We start from the raw sequence: 18,792 nt of genomic DNA on the forward strand, positions 1-18,792 counted from the left end.
CGCCGGAGCCGGGAGCTCCATGGGCTTCTCCTGTGCGCCGCCGGGTGTCTGGCCGAGTCCAGGGAGGCGCGGCGCCTCGTGCCTGGGAGCCATCGCTGCGGCCCGAGGCCGGGTCCCAGGTCGCGGACTGCAGGGGGAGGCGACGGCGGCTGCGGCGGGAGCCTCGCTAGGGGCCTGGGACTGGGGAACTGCCTCCGACTTCACGGTCAGTTGGGAGGCGGAACTGGGGTTGGGTGGAAACGCCGGGATGCGGCGAGGGCGCGGGCCAGGACGGAGCCGGTGGGCTCCGTGGGAGAGGCGCGCGGCGCAGTGTGCTCGGGGCTGGAGGTGAAGGAGCAGGTCGTGTGCGTGTGAAGTAGCCGGTCATGTGCTAGAGGGACAGAGAGAGACAGACAGACACCCCGAGTGAGGGAGCGGACTTCGTGATCGGCCCGGGGGGCCGTCTCCCCGCTCTCCCCTACCCCCCTGGCCCTGCATTTCCCTGGTCCCTGGGGAGGTTGAAAAGAGGCGGCGATGAAGCCCGCTTTAGGTTGTTCGTGGTGGGTAGGGTCCGGGCCAGGAGTGAGCCCCGAGGCGTCCGCGCTCCACCCCGGGGATTCTGCTCTCCCCTCCTCCGCTCTCGCTCTCGCGGGCTGACCTGCCGCTGACCCAGGACTTTGCCGGATCCCCTTGTCCCGGGCGGAGGAGAGCCTTGGTCACCGGCGCTGGCGAGCGGCGCAGTGCCCAGGCGTCCCCGGCGCTTCCCAGCAGTGCCTGGCTGGGAGCCCTGGCTTGATGGGGCGATTCTGGGAGCTGTGGACAGCCGCTTAGAGGTGTGTGCTGGGGGTGGGGGAAACAGCCCAGGCGATGGCCGTATAGGACCATGGGCCTTGGATATCCAGAAAGGATACCTGCAAGGTGAATACGGGCTCACTGAAGGAGCCCATTAAGGCGGGGCAAACGGGGTATGGTACAGATTTTAAAGGAGCCATGTGGATAAATGCAGGAAAGTTAACCAAAGGAAGCAAAGAGGGCATCTGGTAACTTTTCCAAATGCATCCCCTCTTTTTAAAAATCTTCACCGGAGGACATGCTTAGAAAGAGGAAGAGAGTGAGGGAGGGGAAGGGGGAGAGGGAAACATCTGTGTGAGAGAGAAACATCCATCCCATGCCCTCCGCATGCTCCCTGAGCAGGGATCCCAGGCACTTGCGCTGACCAGTAATAGATGCAGGTGCATAGACGACGCCCAACCAACCCAACTGGGTCCACATGTCCCATTTTTTTTTTCAAGAATCTTCTTGTTTTCAAAACAAGATGGCTTGATCATCCGAAAAAATGTTTGGTGTTTTGCAGACGGTATCTTCAGTACAGTTTCACAGATCTTAACTATTGCGAGCTTACCATGGATGGGCTTTGGGCCAGCTTTGGAACCCTAAGACAAGTGAAACACGACTTCTACGCAGACACCCTCCTCAGGCAGAAGGGGAGGCTCCAGGGCCAATGTAACCGCAGAACATGGTGGTTAAGAGCTACGATGGTGGCGGCGCTAATGAGCACAGTGGGAAAGGGAGGTGGGTCAGAGGAAGGTACAAAAGAAAATACCCTCCCACATTGTTAAGCACTAAACTGCTGATTCCCCAAAATACAGAGATGATCACTTCTTAGTAGACTAGACGTTAGTTGTTTCTTATGTCTCTACATAGGTCTCTACAGGGAAGATAGCTTGCAGGGGAGGACTTTGCCCTCCAGGGAAATTGGAAAAGGTGAAGCGGGAAGGGTTCCCTTACGAATGAAAACAGGCACCCCACCTGTTGTGGCACATAGATGCCTTTGTGTGTGGTTGGACGCCTGGATTCCATGCGAGGAACTCTGGGATGAGATAACGAGAGACTGCTGGCATTAAAAGGGGTGTTTTGTGCTAGAGGTTGCTCAGAAAGGGGAGACCCTGGATCTGGAATCTTAGTAGCTAGGATATTTAAGAGGACTGGGGATTTAAAAAGTGGAAGCAAATGGACAGATCAGAAAAGATACAGAAAGAGAAGTCTGAGTTTGGATACCATGGAATCATCTCTATATAAAAATCTTTAAAAATATAGAACATCTCTGAACTGTTTCCCTGACAACTGACTAAAAGTTCCTTGATGGAGAAGGGTTGGCAGTATGTGCTAAATAATATTATGAATGATGTCAGACATGTTAGGCTAAGTAGGTGAGAGGTGGAAACAGTAGAATGTTCATTCTAAATTCTCTACTAAACAATGACACCTTCCCTCATTGTTCTACTTCAATGTCACCAGGACATTTTCATCCCATCCCATTTGTTGTGACGAAGCATTAGACATTTTAAAACATATATATATATTTATTGATTGCAGAGAGGAAGGGAGAGGGAGAGAGAGCAACATCAATGATGAGAATCATTGATCAACTGCCTCCTGCACGCCCCCTACTGGGGATGGAGTCTGTGACCCAGGCATGTGCCCTTGATGAGAATCGAATCTGGGACCCTTCAGTCTGCAGGCCAACGCTCTATCCACTGAGCCAGACCAGCTAGGTCAAGCATTAGACATTTAAAAAACCCATAAATTCAGAGTTCTTTTTTGGTTTATTGAAGCAATTTAAAGAATTTATGTTAGCCAGAAAATCAAGAAGCCAGGGATAGCACATTCTATTAAAACAGCTAATTTTTCCATCACTGTCAGATTCTTTGGGGAGCATACTGTTTTATAGGTCTGTCTGTTCTAAATTTCAGTGCTCTGTTAATTCTGTTTAACACAAACTTGCCTAGTGATTATTATATGCCAAGAACTGTTTAAAACACTTTATAAAGATTATCTGATTCAGTTCTCACAATAGTTCTGTGAGACAGCTACAGTTATCTCTGTTTTACAGATTGGGAAACTGAGGTGCAGAGAGGGTAATTGTCTAGACCAGCAGTCGCCAACCTTTTGGACCTGATCCTCGGACCACCAGTTGGCTGACTGCTGGTCTAGACCAAGGTAGTAAGTGGCAGAGCCAGGATTTGAGACCAGATAATCTGGCTCCCATACTTGTACACCTAACCATCCGTTTGGGCAGTCTCTCCCCAGGCCCCATTACCTTCACTGGAGTATTTGCTGAAGGAGGCCTATGTTGGTAATGGAATTGGTAACTGCCCTATAAGCTATAGTTTGTTTTAATGTTAAAAGCAAGGAGTCTGTTCAAACATAAACTCCCATCTCGTAAATCTTTTTTTTTTTTTTTTTTTTTTGAGGAACATAGAGTGTGGTGCTAATGAGAAATTCCTGTCTGACACCTTTTAGATGAGGTTACTCACCTTTTCCCTCATCTAAAAGGCCGAGTAGAGCTTAACCCAAAGGAGCTGAGGAGGGCACTCAGTAGCAGCGCGGGCCAGTGGATCTGGTACGGAGGATTGAGATAGGCATGGAGACCCAATTCCAACCATGTGCTTTACACCCAGAATGACTCCTAGAAGCTCTTCAGACAAACAGAAAGTAGTTGTTTGCATGCTCATGAGTAGTGTGCTCAGGGCCTGAAGAGGTAAACTGAAAACACATGCCTCCCTAAAAGAATTTCAGAACTTGTAGCTGGAGAGCCCAGGCACTTGAACTAGTGCATGAACAAGACAATAAAATAAAATGCTCAGTTGAGACTCGTGGTAATTAGACAAGAGGCCAGCCTATAATAAGGTGCTAATTGTGCTGGCCAGGTATCAAGGGCAAGAGGTAAAGACCTACTGCTAGCCACCAGCCGGCAACAAAAACCTAGCCGTGGTTCATTAACGCAGTAAAAGCCGGGGACAGAAGAGCTTCCGGGCAGAGTCCGTGGTGCTGAAGTTGCGGAAAGCTCCTATAAGCCCAGCAGAGTAACAAACATTTTATTCCCAGTCGTAAAAGAGGTAGCCAAATTTTAGGTCTTTTTCCTTTGCATTTTCACAATAGCCTAGCACCCCAGAAAAGCAGAAGTGGGAGCTACTGTTTTCTCTGTAGATGTGTTTCCTTTAAGTGCTTTGCATTTGTTATGCCTGTATTTTGTCTTAAAGAATATTCAATATAAGTAACCTGTCGTAATCTAGCCAGCAGGTCTGTGTCTGTCTTGCTGTTCTGGAAATTATAGCTTACGATCACATTGATAGAAAAATTGATAGGAATACATGGATAAAACTTACTCTCGTTTAGAGGAAGGGTCTTCACAAGTGTGCTTCATTTTGAGAGGGTGGCCCTGCATTAGGGCATATGTGCGAAAAGGGGGTCACATATGGTGATTAGCAAATCTAGAACTCTCTAAACCAGGGGTGGGCAAACTTTTTGACTTGAGGGCCACAATGGGTTCTTAAACTGGACCGGAGGGCCGGAACAAAAGCATGGATGGAGTGTTTGTGTGAACTAATATAAATTCAAAGTAAACATCATTACATAAAAGGGTACGGTCTTTTTTTTTTTTTTTTAGTTTTATTCATTTCCACGGGCCATAGTTTGCCTATGGCTGCTCTAAACACATACACACCCGGATAGCCATAGAAAGTAACAGAATCTGAAGCAGAAACAGGGGAGTGATGTCAGGATAATGACCTGTTGGGAGGGAAAAAAAGAGTCTACTTACATACTCCCTCTAGTTACTTCTTGTTTTTACGTTTTTTAATCCTTTGCCTTCCTCTTTGGAAGCAGATTTCCAGAGACACATGGCCAGGTCATTTCTGGCGGTGAAGGTGCAGTGAGCTGTGAACGTGAGAAGGCTCCCTTTGCATGCCCCACCTAATAGTCATTCATCCAGGAAAACCACATCTTTTCATAGTTTTCTCCAAACTGCAAACTTCCTGGTATGTAGAGACTTGGCGATTGAACTCTGGACTTTCTTGGTACCTGAGACGTGAATGTTTCTTCTGCAGGGTCCATGGGCATGGAACACCTTTGGATGGAATCAATTTTTCACGTTGGTAAAATGAGCCTAGTGGGACAAGTCCAGTCCCGTTGCAATAAGTTTTAACTTTGCTATGTACAAAGTATACATTTCTAAACCAAGAAATAGTAGCAGGGAATCTAGAAAGGCAGGTTGGTTGGGAAGATAAGGATCTATGGTGGCAAGACGATTGGGCATCCACTCCAATGATGTGTACTTTGCCACTAACTAGTTCTGTGACTTAGAGCAAGTCAGTTAACCTCTCTAAGCCTCATATTACCCTAAAATGCATATCTCACTAGGTTGTACACTTAGAGCAGATCCTAGATATGCAAATATTTAAACATTGAAAAATGGTCATGTTTAACTTTGGATTTTAAGGCTTCTCTTTTGCCACTTTGTAAATGTGATGTATTTTGATAGTGCTTTTCTACTCTGACAAAAAAATAAATGAATGTACAAAATGAAATGGTATATTTGATTGAAAAAACTAAAAATGTTCAGAAAAATTGCTAACACTTATAGATGGTTTTTTAAAAAATAAAATGATGGGGAAAGGAATTTAAGGGATGCTTTCGATAAAAATATAAAAATCCAAGAAATTAAAATAAATAAATAAATAAAAATAAAAATCCAAGAAATTAACAAAGGAAATACTGAATTTGTTCCAGGGAAGAGAGGAATCAGAGTCTCAGACCTGAAGAAGGAACCCAAGCAGTCAGCTCAGTCTTCTGTCTGTTTTATAGATGAGGAAGCTGAGGCCCAGGGAGGGTAGCTGTCTTGCCCAAAATCATGACTTTGATGACTGTTAGGACCTGGAGTAGAATTTTGGCCTCTTGACTCCACACTTTCTTCATTCTGTTTGGCATAGCCTCCCAGAAGGACTCATAGAATTTACTCTCTTAACAACTTTCCTATGTATCAAACAGCAGTGTTAGCTGTAGTCACTATAGCTAACTATAGGGATATGATGTTGTATGTTACATTCCTACTTATTTAGCTTATAACTGGAAGTTTTTACCTTTTGACCATCTTCCTCCAGTTTCCCCTCCTTCTACTCTCCATCTCTGGTAACCACAAGTCTCTTTTTCTATGTTTTGTGAGTGTGTGTTTTTTATTCCACATGTAAGTGAGATCATACAATATTTGTCTTTCTCTGTCTGACTTATTTCAGCATAATGCCTTCAAGTTCCATTCATATTGTTGCAAATAGGATTTCATTTTTTATAGCTGAGTAATATTCCTGTGTGTGTGTGTGTGTGTATGTGTTTAATCCCCTAACTTCTTTATCCATTGATCCATCAGTACACAGGTTGTTTCATGCTGCTATGAACATGGAGGTGCAGATATCTTTTCAAGTTAGTGTTATCACTTCCCTTGGATATCTTCTTGGAAGTAAAAATGCTGTACAATATGGTATTTCTATTTTTAATTTTTTGAGGATCTTCCATACTGTTTTCCATAGTGGCTGTACCGATTTATAATCCCACCAGCAGTGTATGAGGGTTCACTTTTCTCTGCATCCACACCAACATTTGTTATTTCTTTTGATGATGGCCATTCTACGAGGTATGAGGTGATAACTCATTACTAGAGGCCTGGTGTGTGTAAATTCATGCACTCGGGGGGAGGTCCCTCAGCCCGGCCTGCACCCTCTTGCAGGTGGACCCCTCAGGGGATGTCCACCTGTTGGCTTAGGCCTGCTTCCTGGGGGGCTTGGGCCTAAGCTGGCAGTCAGACATCCCTTGGCAGCCCGGGAACCCTTGGGGGGATGTCCGACTAATAGCGTAACTGCAGCTGCGCTGGCCAGCCATAAGCCGACTTCTGGCTGAGCGGCACTCCCCTTGTGGAAGCGCACCGACCAATGGGGCAGCTCCTGCATTGAGTGTCTGTCCCCTGGTGGTCAGTGCACATCATAGCGACCAATTGTTATGGTCAGTTTGCATATTACCCTTTTATTATATAGGATGGTTTTTTTTTTTTAAATATATTTTATTGATTTTTTACAGAGAGGAAGGGAGAGAGACAGAGAGTTTGAAACATCGATGAGAGAGAGAAACATCGATCAGCTGCCTCCTGCACATCTCCCACTGGGGATGTGCCCGCAACCCAGGTACATGCCCTTGACCGGAATCGAACCTGGGACCCTTCAGTCCGCAGGCCGACGCTCTATCCACTGAGCCAAACCGGTTTCGGCTATAGGATGGTTTTAATTTGCATTTCCCTAATGTCTAGTGATGTTGAGGATCTTTTTATGTACCTATTGGCCTTTCATATGTCTTTGGAGAAATGTTTGTTAAGGTCCTTTGCCCATTTTTTAATTGGTTTGTTTGTTTGTTTTGCTGCTGAGTTATATGAGTTCTTTATATATTTTGGATATTAACCCCTTATTAGATATGGTTTACAAATAGTTTTTCCCATTCTATAGGTTGTCTTTCTCTTTGTTGATGGTTTCTTTTGCTGTGCAGATTCTTTTTAGTTTGATGTCCTACTTATTTTTCATTTTGTTTCTTGTGATTTAGGTGTTATATCCAAAAAGTTATTACTAAGATTCATGTCAAGGAGCTTTATTCCTATGTTTTCTTCTAGCAGTTCTCATGGTTTTAGGTCTTACATTTAAGTCTTTAATTCATTTTGAGTTAATTCTTCTGAGTGGTGTAAGATATGGGTCCAGTTTCAATCTTTTACATGTGAATATCCAATTGGCCCAGCACCATTTATTGAAAAGACAGTCTTTTCTCCATTGAGTATTCTTGGCTCCCTTGTCAAATAATAGTCAATCAAATATGCTTGGGTTTATTTCTGGGCTTTTAATTTTGGTCCATTGATGTACTTGTCTGTTTTTATGCCAGTACCATACTGTTTTGATGACCATAGCTTTAAAGTATAGCTTGAAATCAGAAGTGTGATGCCTCCTACTTTATCCTCCTTTCTCAGGATTTCTTTGGCTATTTGGGGTCTTTTGTGGTTTTATGTAAATATTAGGAATGGTTTTTTATTTACTCCTGTAAAAAATGCCATTGGAATCTTGATAGGGATTGCATTGAATCTATTGAAGGCTTTTGGTAGTATTGACATTTTAACCGTATTAATTCTTCCAGTCTATGAACATGGAATACCTTCCCATATTTCTGTCTTCTTCTATTTCTTTCATCAATGTCTTGTAGTTTTCAGAGTAGAGGTCTTTCAACTCTGTAGTTAAATTTATTCTTTTTTTTTGTTTTTGACACTATTGTAAGTGGGATCAATTTCTTAATATCTTTTTCAGAAAATTTGTTACTGTATAAAAATGCTACTGATTTTTATATGTTAACCGTGTATACTGCAACTTTATTGATTTTTTTAAATAGATCTAACATTTCTTTTGGCTGAGTCTTTAGGATTTTCGATATAGAAAATTATGTCATTTGTGAAGAGACAATTTTACCTTTTCCTTTCCAGTTCAGATACTTTTTTTTTTCTCTCCTTGATTGCTCTAGCTAGGACTTCCAGTACTAGTTGATTAGGAGTAATGAGGGTGGTCACCCTTGTCTTTGGTCCTGATCTTAGAGGAAAACCCTTCAATCTTTTGCCACTGAGTATATTAGCTGTGGGCTTGTAATATATGGTTTTTATTGTGTTGCAATCTGTTCCTTCTGTGCCTGATTTGTTAATTTTTTTTTTAAATCATGAATGGATGTTGAATTTTGTCAAATACTTTTTCTGCATCTATTGAGGTGGTCATGTGATTCTTTTCTTGTTCACATTGATTGGTTTGTATATGTTGAACCATCCTTGCACCCCAAGGATAAATCCCAATTGGTCATGGTGTAAGATCCTTTTAATATGTTCTGAATTCGATTTGCTAGTATTTATAGAGAATTTTGCTCTATTATTTATCAGGGATATTGGCCTGTAGTTTTCTTTTCTAGTAGTGTTCTTTTCTGGTTTTGGTATCAAGATAATGTAGGCTTTGTAAAATGAGTTTGGGAATGTTCCCTCCTCTCTAATGTTTTGGTAGTATTGACATTTTAACCGTATAAGTTTGAGAAGGATTGGTTTTAATTCTTTAAATGTTTGCTAAAATTCACCAGTGAAGCCATCTGGCCCTCGGCTTTTGGGAGAGGTTTTTTTTTTTTTTTTTTTTTTTTAATATATTTTATTTATTTTTTACAGAGAGAAAGGGAGAGAGATAGAGAGTTAGAAACATCAATGAGAGAGAAACATCGATCAGCTGCCTCCTGCACATCTCCTACTGGGGATGTGCCCGCAACCCAGGTACATGCCCTTGACCGGAATCGAACCTGGGACCTTTCAGTCCACAGGCCGACGCTCTATCCACTGAGCCAAACCGGTTTTGGCTGGGAGAGGTTTTTTATTACTGACTCAGTCTCCTTACTTTAATTGTTCTATTCAGATTTTCTATTTCTTCTAAGTTGTCCAATTTGTTGGCATATAGTTTATTCATACCAACCTCTTATGACCTTTTGAATTTCTGCTGTATTCATTGTAATGTCTCCTTTTTCCTTTATAATTTTGTTGCTCTGGGTCCTTTCTCTTTTTTCTTTGATAATCTGGCTAAGGGTTTGTCAATTTTGTTTATTTATTATTTTTATTCTCTATTTATCTCTGCTCTAGTCTTTATTCTTTCTTCTCCTAAGTTTGGTCTCAGTTGTTCCCCACCCCCACCCCCCCAGTTCCTTAAGGCATAGAGTTAGGTTGTTTATTTGTGATCATCATCTCCTCCTCCTCCTCCTCCTCTCACTCCTTCTCCTCCTCCTCCTTTTTAATCCCACAAATTCTAGTATATTGTGTTTCCATTTTAGTTGGTCTCAAGAAACTTTTTTTATTTCCTGTTTAATTTCTTCTTTGATCCATTGGTTGTTCAAATAGAATCCCTTTGCAAAACCTGGTATAGTTACAATAACTGTTCTCTCACTCTCTTTTCTCGGTCTTTTTTTCAGATCCCTCCAAGCACTTTTGCTTTTTGTCCCTAAAAAAAAGACCAAGCTTTTTCCTGGGTGATGTCACAGTGGCTGCATGCCTGCACATGGCACCATGTGGTGTTGGGTGCTATTTTTAACATCCTTAGGTGGGAACCTTTGCTGGTTGGTCTCTGTCTAGCATGCGTGGGCTTTCTCTCAGAAAAAGCAGTGTGCTAGATCAGCAGAAGCAGATTTTAGGGACTCAAGCTTAGGGTGACCCCTGGCTAAAGCAGTACAGCCCTCCTACTTCCTAAGTTAAATCATGGTAAGTCTTCTAAATGTTGGCTGGTGTTCAGCCAGGCTCGCACCTTAGAGCACAAAATGTGTAACTTACAAAGGGTTCCTATACTGAGAGTATCACATTCATTGACAAATATTGATTGGGTAGCTAGGTCAGTAATATATATTACCTTTATAAAAATTCTCCTGCTGGGCTGCAGGCTCCCTGGAAGGAGGAGGTAGTGCAGGCAATGGCAGTAGAAGCAACTAGTAGATACCATTCATTAGAACTAGAGAGGACGTTAGCAACTTTTCTAACATTTTATAACATCAATTAACTCTTTGAGCTTCTTTTATTTTTTTAGAGAAGGGGGGGGTGGGGGCGGGAGAGGAAAATCGGTTGCCTTCCATTCCTGCCCCAACCGGGGATCGAACCCACAACCTTTTGGTGTATGGAACATCCAACCAACTGAGGCACCCAGCCAGGGCTTGAGCTTCATTTTTCCCCCCCTCTGTAGAACAGGCTGGACCAGAGTTTGGAAGAGGTCAGCTAGCCTAGTGGAAATACGATCCATGAAAGAGGCAGCTGACAGAGTAAAATGACTCATGAGGAAGAGTGCTCTTTATTTTTTTAAGAATGGGCATTATAGGTTCCCAGGAGCTGGTGGGAGGAGAGTCTGCTTAGAGTCCATTTCTTGGGTTTTTAAAAAAAGAATCACAGCATGGAGATCTAGGCCTTCCTGCTCTCTTTAGAGATGAAGACAAAGCTAAGTTGAAGTGACTTCTCCTCAGGTCCATCAAATGCGTGAGAGGCATAGGAAGTAGAACTCCTGTTTCCTGCTTGGCCATTCCTCCTCTCCTCTTTGTGAGGGGTCGGGGTAGGGGGAAGAAGCCCTGTGCTATGCTCAAAATGTGGCCTATGGTGACAAGCAGAGCTGCTTTTGAATTCTGGCTTTACCACTCCCTCGCTTTGTATGACCTTGAGAACTTTAACCAAAACCTCTGCACCTCACTCTATCTGTACAGTGAATAATAAAAGCTACTGTGCTATTGTAAGAATTAAAACAAGCTGCTTTATGAGTCTGCAGTCATCATAGCCATTCAGTTAATGTTGGGGTCCATCTCTACTCCTGCAGACAGCACTGCATGTTTTGTCTAAACTGATGTTTTAGACAAAAATCTCAAATAGACTTTGATTTTTCTCTTCTGTAAAACAAAAGAGTTTGACTGAAATGCACTAGATGGTCTTTGTGGCTCCTTTCCACTCGAAAGGTCTGACTCAGATAGTGATTGTTTTTCAACAGTTAATCTTATGTGTGGTCTTGTTTTAAAGTTGTCTCGTTAATCTTTCTCATTGTTGCAACACAGATAGAGCACATTTATAAAAAGGGAAAGTAGAACGTGTTACCCAAATGAGCGGTAGTTTCTACAGACCCCCAATGTTTGTGTCACACATTGTATCATCCTGTATGTGGGTGTGTGTATTTTTTAATAGTTCTAGAAAGCCGGGAGGTGGTAAAGAAGCCAGTTGTAGTAAATGTAGGAACTGTTAGCCTGGCCAAAACCAGACTTTGTTCTGAAATGAAAACCCCTTGTTAGGAGTCCCAGTGGGTACATGCATGGAGGGTTTTATAAGAAGGTGACCAGTTATGAGTCAAAAAGGCAAATTTAACTTCCCACTTCCTGGTTCCCTCAATGAACTTTAATGTGTATAGAGTTTGGTTTGGGGGTGCAATAGTTTACTTCTTAAAATTTTTGGTGGAGGTTAAGTATGACAGACAGGAGGCAGGAGGGAGGAACAATGCAAGCTCACTGGTGAAGCCAGAGCACTGCCTGTCTGGGCACCTTCCTTGGCTGGCAGATTTAATCAGAAGATAAGGCGCCTTTCCTTTGGACAACACCCTTTGAAAAACGTTTAGTGACTCATTCTATATTATGAGGCATCTCAGACAGTGAATTCATGGTCCATTCTTTGTTTTTCTGAGAATCATCTAAAATGGGTATAAAATATATAGTTCTTTGGGAGTCTTACAACAAATTAAGATAATTTTAGCCCAAATAAATTAATTTCCTGTTCATCTTTGAAGTTGTGCGGCTGGCCTGTGAACACTGATACTTTAGTCAATTCCTTGGATATGGAAGAAGATTTTAAAGAGGCAAATACCATATTCTTAAGACCATAGGATTTAAACCACAGGTTATGGATGTACTCCTTAGGATGAATTTCAAGGGAGAATTACGGTAGAAATGGCAGAAAAAGATGCTGCCTTCTTTCAGTGGGCCTGTTAAATTAAGTGATTATTTACTGAGTTAACTAGTAAAAATTAGTTTAGGTGCGAAGCCCATGTTTGGGGTAAGTTCAAGAGGATACCAGACCAGCCTCACTGACAGCAACCCAACACGATACTAGATGTATTAAAATGTTAAATATTCATTTATGTTTTTGAGTGTTTGGATTATCCTATTCTCTAAGCCAAAGGAAAATAATTGCACCTGATTTTGAGTTTATAAAGCCAATCTGTGTGTAAATATTTCATATAGCTACCCCACCAGCACCTCCACTCTGCCTCCCAGGTCTACTCACTCCATGGCCTTTGTCTAGAAACCTATGTGTTAGGATTATTGTGGGGTGTGTCTGTCTGATTCACATACCCATTTATTCAAATACTGATTTGAGCATACACTCATGCCAGATACCAGGCTACAAAGCTAAACAAATGGGACTTGCAAGTTAGCAGGGAAAAAGCAAGTAAGACTGGTCTTACCAGATTCAGAGCTGGGAGAGGACTGGGAGAGGACTGAGCAGGGCAGCACACACATTGTTGTCCTTGAATTTTGCACCCAATTACCTCAACATTGTTGTCCTCCTCATCCCCTGGGTGTGAGCCCCCTACACAATTCCTTGCATTTAGTGGCTGCTTCATGAATGTCTTTTTGAGTCAGAGGGAATTGAGTGAAAGGCATGTTAGAGAGCCACCAGGGCAAGGGAATGGGACGAAGGCGCTGGGAGGGGACTGGCGAGGGCTGCCCCCTGAGGGTAGGAGAGCTGGCAGCGGTGGTATTGTGGGTCCTGGGGTGCACCAGCCTCCTTGTGTGCCTGCCCCAGAGGCCTGAGCAGCCAGTTCTGAGCAGGGCCCCGTGGGGAATGGTCCTTGGCAAGGAACCATCCCTCAACCCCAAGGATGGGAGGAAAGGAGGTGAAGCTTTGCCTTTTCTGTTGTTGGGGCAGAGTGAAGGGAACGTGTACAATTTGTTTCAAGGTGGGCTTCCCCCCCACCCCCCACCCCCATATTTCTCAGATTTTTATTTGGCTAATTTAAGAAACATCGTATTGAAGAGCTACGTCCGTTGCCTTTGGAGGCCTGGGGGTTAAGTAAACTTTTTACAGCAGTGTGCCTTGATTGGTTTTGATTGGAATGTTTTGAAAGTAAAGTGTGGGTTGGAATCTGTCCTTCAGTTCAACACTCAGTGCAGCTCTGCCAGGTGTGCCCTTGGCTGGGCGCTTTCCCGGATCACAGGTTCTCACTCACCAATGAGGGGTGACGCGGAAACAGAGCTCCTAGTGCACTCTGGTCCCACATGGTTCAAGGGCGGAACATTCTGGTTACCTACTTCATGGTCCTACTTGGTGCACCTCCACCATCCCTAGAGTTAGCAGACGAAGCCTCCAGGAGGTGGGCCTGGGCTCAAAGAGCTCACACACCTTGCTCATGCACATGTGTGATGGACACATGTAGTGAGAGGCTGCTGTGTGCAGGCACCGGGCTAATGGAAGGACGGGGCTTCCAGCCCACAGCCACCGAATGGTGGGAGAGCCTAGCGGGTGTGCCCTAAAGGCCTACTGCCCAGCCGGAGTCCCCTTCTTGCACAAACGAATCCGACAAGACTTCACTTCACCTGCTTTCCAGCCCGCAGCCAGTTAGCAGCAGTAAATAGAGGATATGTTGGGAGGACTGGTAACTCTAGGCACATAGTGACCGCAGCCAGGAATGGGGAGGAAAACAAAGAACCTTATGGAGGAGATGCCGCAGTGACAATGGTCTGAACAGGCCACTTGGTGTGCGGTGGCAAGCCCTTGAATCCCGTTCCCCCTGAGGACATGGTTACCTAACATACTCCAGTAACTGCTGTTCCTGGTAATGACTCTAATCCTTCTAAGTAAACGGATGGGTATTGTGCTTACGACAGGAAGTAGCCAGTTACCTGGGAGATTTTCATGTGGAAGGGCCTGTCCCTCAGCAAAACCACAATGTGAACTGTAGCACTAGTTTAGTCGAGCTGTTGCCTTATCTGCAGTCAAGAATGAGCACCCACCAGGGTAGGCTACAGGCGTCTGCTCTGAATATTCAGTGGGCATAATTCAGTCACTGGAAGCATCTAAACATGAGCATTGCTCTAACTGAAAACCACACCATTTATGATCACTGAAGAGCACTTTGATGGAGCACACAGGGTATGGCAAGATGACCCTCAGGCTGCAGATGACGGCGGGTTACGCTGCCACAGGCGTGGGTGGGGCGATGTGGTTGTAACTGATCGTCTCTGTTGCACCGTGCTCTTCTGCAGGGAAGCAGGAGTTGGGGTGGATCAGTTATTTACAGGGTGGGGTAAAAATAGGTTTACAGTTGTAAGTACACCTTTAGCCCCACCCCACATAGACACTCCTGCTCACTTGGAAAGGTCATTTGGTCCAATCTGCTTGATGACAAGACGACACCAAATGTCTGGGTCTTCTCTCTTCCAGATGCCAGTATGGACAGAATAGCTTATGATGCTTATCCCCACCCACCACTTCCGAGACATTGAGCGGAAGCCAGAATACCTCCAGCCGGAGAAGTGTGCCCCACCTCCCTACCCTGGTCCTGCGGGAACCATGTGGTTTATCCGCGACGGCTGCGGCATCGCCTGTGCCATTGTCACCTGGTTTCTGGTCCTCTATGCGGAGTTTGTGGTCCTCTTTGTCATGCTGATTCCATCCCGAGACTACGTGTACAGCATCATCAATGGAATTCTGTTCAACCTGCTGGCCTTCTTGGCCCTGGCCTCCCACTGCCGGGCCATGCTGACGGACCCCGTGAGTATGTCTGGGCTTGTTTTGACCAGCCCACACTCTCCTCCTCCGGCCCTGGTGTGGCCACAGCCTGCATGCTGCCCGGCCTCGGGAATGTGGAGAGCAGGAGGGCCAGGGCTGGGCTGGGGAAGTGGACACAGGCCCCACTGAAGAAGCACGGTCCGCACTGCCTGCCTGCCTGGGTGAATGGTACTGTCTGCACACTGGTGTGTATGTTGCTGGGACCGGCTGGGGCAGGGTTTGTTCTGGGAGAAGTCTAGCCTCTAGTGAGAAAGGTGAGTCACATAGCCATCAAACCTGGGAGCATAAGCATGCTGGGAGATGGGTCAGGACAGGGCTTTGCAGCAAAGACAGGACGGGAGCTTGAAATTAAAGCCGTATCCAGTTCCAGCAATGTGCCCGGAATGGCCTTCACTTTGGGTGAGGCCCATCTTTTCCTGGGAAGCTGGACAGGCCTGTTTCAGGCCACAGCAAGTGCCTCCTGGTGAACGTCCGTGAGCAAAGCAGCGGTGCCCTCCCCGACGACGACGTAAATATACCAAGCTGTGCACCCTGGACTAAATCCTCCCTTCCTGTTCACTGTCGCGTGGGGAAAGCTAGGGTGTGTTGTTGGATAAAGACCTCCTCCCAAGGCTTAATTGTTGCCGTATGTGGGACCAGTGTGTTTAAATTACGAAAGGGAAAGTACTCCTCGTGAAGGTGGCGGTGGTCACGCAGATTTCCATTCTGTGTGCTCCAGGGAGCGCTCAGTAAAGATGCTGGGTCCTGAGCTGGCTCCCTTCCCCAAGGGCTCCAGTTCCTGCTGGTCCAGGTGGTGGATTGTTAATCTGCCCCAAAGGAAAGTGCTCTCCCAGCTCAGTTACATGTCAGCAGCCGGTCCAGACGGCCCCTCCTCTTACACACGTGTCTGGGGAGATGGCACACCGGCAGGCCGGGGCCTGGTAGAGAGTGGGTCTGGGTTGGCAGTGTGGGCGGAGCCTAAGATGTAGGGCCGGTGTGGGATGTGAGGAGCGGCCTCGAGCCCCTGAGGGTGTTAAACGAAAGAGTGACGAGATCAGTTGTCATTTTACAAGGATCACTCTGGCAGCAGTGAGGAGGAGACCAGGGTGCACCGAGGATGGAATAAAATGAACGGCATGTTTATCGAGTGAGAGGTTTACTATGAGAGAGGTTCCATTCTGAGCAATGGAGACAGCTGTGAGCAAGACAGACCAAAATCGCTGCTCTCCTGACGCTCACATCCTCAGAGGGGTCAGGCAGTAAGAACGTGATTGACGAGGTGATTTCAGAAAGGGACGGGTGCTGTAAAGGCCATGAAACAGTGACGGGGTGATGTGGTGGTGACTTTTATGAGGTGAAGGGGGACTACTTTAGATCAAGGTGGTCTGAATGCCTCCCCGAGGCAGGGCCATTTGAGCTGAGACCTGAGTGACGTGAAGTTGCCAGTCAGGCAAATGAAGATCTTAGGGCAGAGCCTTCAGGAAGAGGAGAAACGGGAGGAAGTCCCGGGTGGCTGAAGCGAAGTGAGTGGGAGCAAGAGGGGGTAGATGAGATAGAAAAGCTGCAGACGCAGATCCTGCAGGCCTGTGGGCCTCCTGAGGCCTCTGGTCTGCGTTCTACATGCCGTGGGAGCCATCAGAAAGGCATGATGGGAGCAGGTGTTGTGCTTGGGATGGGGGTTTGGGTGGCGATAAGTAAAAGCAGGAAGATAAGAGGCATTGCTGTGGTCCACACAAGGCGTGTGGCTCAGACCAAGGTGGGAACAGTGAAGCTGGAGAGGAGCTGTTGGGTTTGGAATATATTTTAAGCCACCGATTCTCAAGCCCAGCCGGCCGTACATTAGAATCCCTTGGGGAGCTTTTAAAGGTACTGATGCCTGGCCCCGCCCCCAGAGAGTCCCCTCTAATTGGTCTGAGGCGGGGCCCTGGGTATTGGGATGCTTTAAAGCTCCCAGGAGTCCCTCGGTTTCAGCCAGGTCTGAAAACCGCCATTCAGAAGAGCTGACAGAATGGAAAGAGATCAAAGGGTGTGCCTTCCAGAGTCGTCTTGGCTTGAGCAGCCAGGGGATTGATTGCTGGTGCCATTTATTGAACGGGGAGAGTCTGGGAGAATAGATTTAGGAAGAGAAAGCAAGGCTTTTGTTCTGGCCAAACTGTGTCTATATTACATGTAAGCAGAGATGCCAGATAGGCAGTAGATAGCCAGGTCTGGGGCTGGTGGAGGGGCAGGACCAGAGTGGAGTGCAAAGGTCATTGGTTTCTAGAAGGTGTGTGAATCGGGGAACTGGAGGTTGGGGGGGGGGGGAGGCTTTGGCCCTGGCATTCCTGCTGCCCTCACATGTGTGTGTTCTTTTACCCCCGAATTGTCTCCAGGGGCCTCCTCAGTCCGGCCCCTTTGCAGTTGGAGGTGGGAGAGAATGATCCTCACTGTGGTATGTTGCTGGTCTTCCAATCCCTAATGAATGGGAGCCATAGTCTGAATCCCAAACTCCAGCCAGCTTCTCATGGGAGTGTTTTGCTGGTGGCTCCAAAGAAAACTGGGCAAAACTATGAAGCATCTGTCAAGTATCTACTATTGTAAAGGGAGCAACTCAAAGCATGTCCTACAGACAGGCTGCGTCTCAGGCTCATCACGGGTTTTCATGCTGCCACCTGCCTATGCCTTCCCAGCACATGACATCTTATGCAAAACTCAGTATGGAAACAGAGGGGGGAGCTGCAGCGGTGGGAGCCCCTGGGGCACCCTGAGCTTCCCAGGAGCAGAGTTGGGGCCCAGATCCCACACAGAAAGCAGATCACTTCCCGCTTTCTCATCAATGCCTGCAGCCTCATTAACACCAAAGGGGGAGTCTATTTTTAGAAAGGAGCCTCTGTATGGTTCTAAGTTCCCTAATAAGATTATAGTGTTTGTATCTCAAGGATTCATGTTGCCTATAACTTTCAGAAAAAGTTACACCTAAGGTTATAAACAATGTATGACAATGTATACATTGTATATGATTTGGCTTATTACTATTACTATTTTAAAAGGAAAAAAAAAAGATCTTATAGTCTCCCCAAGATGGTTACTGTATCACTTTCAGCTTTGAGATTCTTTTTCCAAATGTAACATCAAAACAATTGCAGCCACATTTTCTGGACCATTTAGTGAGCATTTAGTAAATGAGCCCACATAGAGCTTGAGGAGAAAAGGGAATTGACTCACAAGAAATTTATCCATTTGAGGGAGGGGGTGAAAGGGATAGGCCTGTAAAGAGAGGGAAGGGGACAGACACGGAGGGGCAGGTGCCTCACTGGGCAGGGGGCTGGTCTGGAGGTGGCTTGAGCGTGGGCAGGAACGAGTCAGACTGGCGTTTGATGTCAGGTGCCTCCTTGCCCACTCAGGTTGTGTAATGTCATCAAAGCAGCTCTCCGTGTTCCTGAAACACTCAAGTCTAGAGTGGCTCCACCTGCCCAGGCAGCCTGGACTCAGAAACGCTTGTCTCGGTTCCCCTCTCTCCTTCCTTCCCTCTCCCAGTCTCACCACATTTTCTTTCCCAGTTACAAGTACATTTTAATTTCTTGTCCTGTGAACTCCTGAGGGACTGACTCCCTTTAAATTGAGCTCTGGGAAAGTGTCCGTCTCCCAGCTTAAAGCTTTCCTTTTGCCCCGACTGCCAG

At 45.8% G+C, this 18,792-nt stretch overlaps 1 protein-coding gene across 10 annotated transcripts in view; it reads left to right on the top strand.

Annotated features, from left to right (window-relative positions):
• The first annotated feature begins 64 nt into the window (after positions 1 to 64).
• Positions 65 to 18,792, top strand: part of ZDHHC3 (zinc finger DHHC-type palmitoyltransferase 3) — a 42,515-nt gene continuing 23,787 nt past the window's right edge. For 2 of the 10 annotated variants that reach the window (XM_059664347.1, XM_059664348.1), the window contains exons 1-2: positions 4,685 to 4,799; positions 14,807 to 15,136. In XM_059664347.1, coding sequence (XP_059520330.1) covers positions 14,831 to 15,136 — 306 coding nt within the window. In that variant the 5' untranslated portion in view covers positions 4,685 to 4,799; positions 14,807 to 14,830. Of the gene's footprint in view, positions 206 to 4,647; positions 4,800 to 14,806; positions 15,137 to 18,792 lie in introns of those variants that run through there. The other 8 variants (XM_059664350.1, XM_059664352.1, XM_059664345.1 and 5 more) reach the window with 7 other exon arrangements.

This window comes from Myotis daubentonii, chromosome 14 (genome assembly GCF_963259705.1).
Source record: "Myotis daubentonii chromosome 14, mMyoDau2.1, whole genome shotgun sequence".
NCBI lineage: Eukaryota > Metazoa > Chordata > Mammalia > Chiroptera > Vespertilionidae > Myotis > Myotis daubentonii.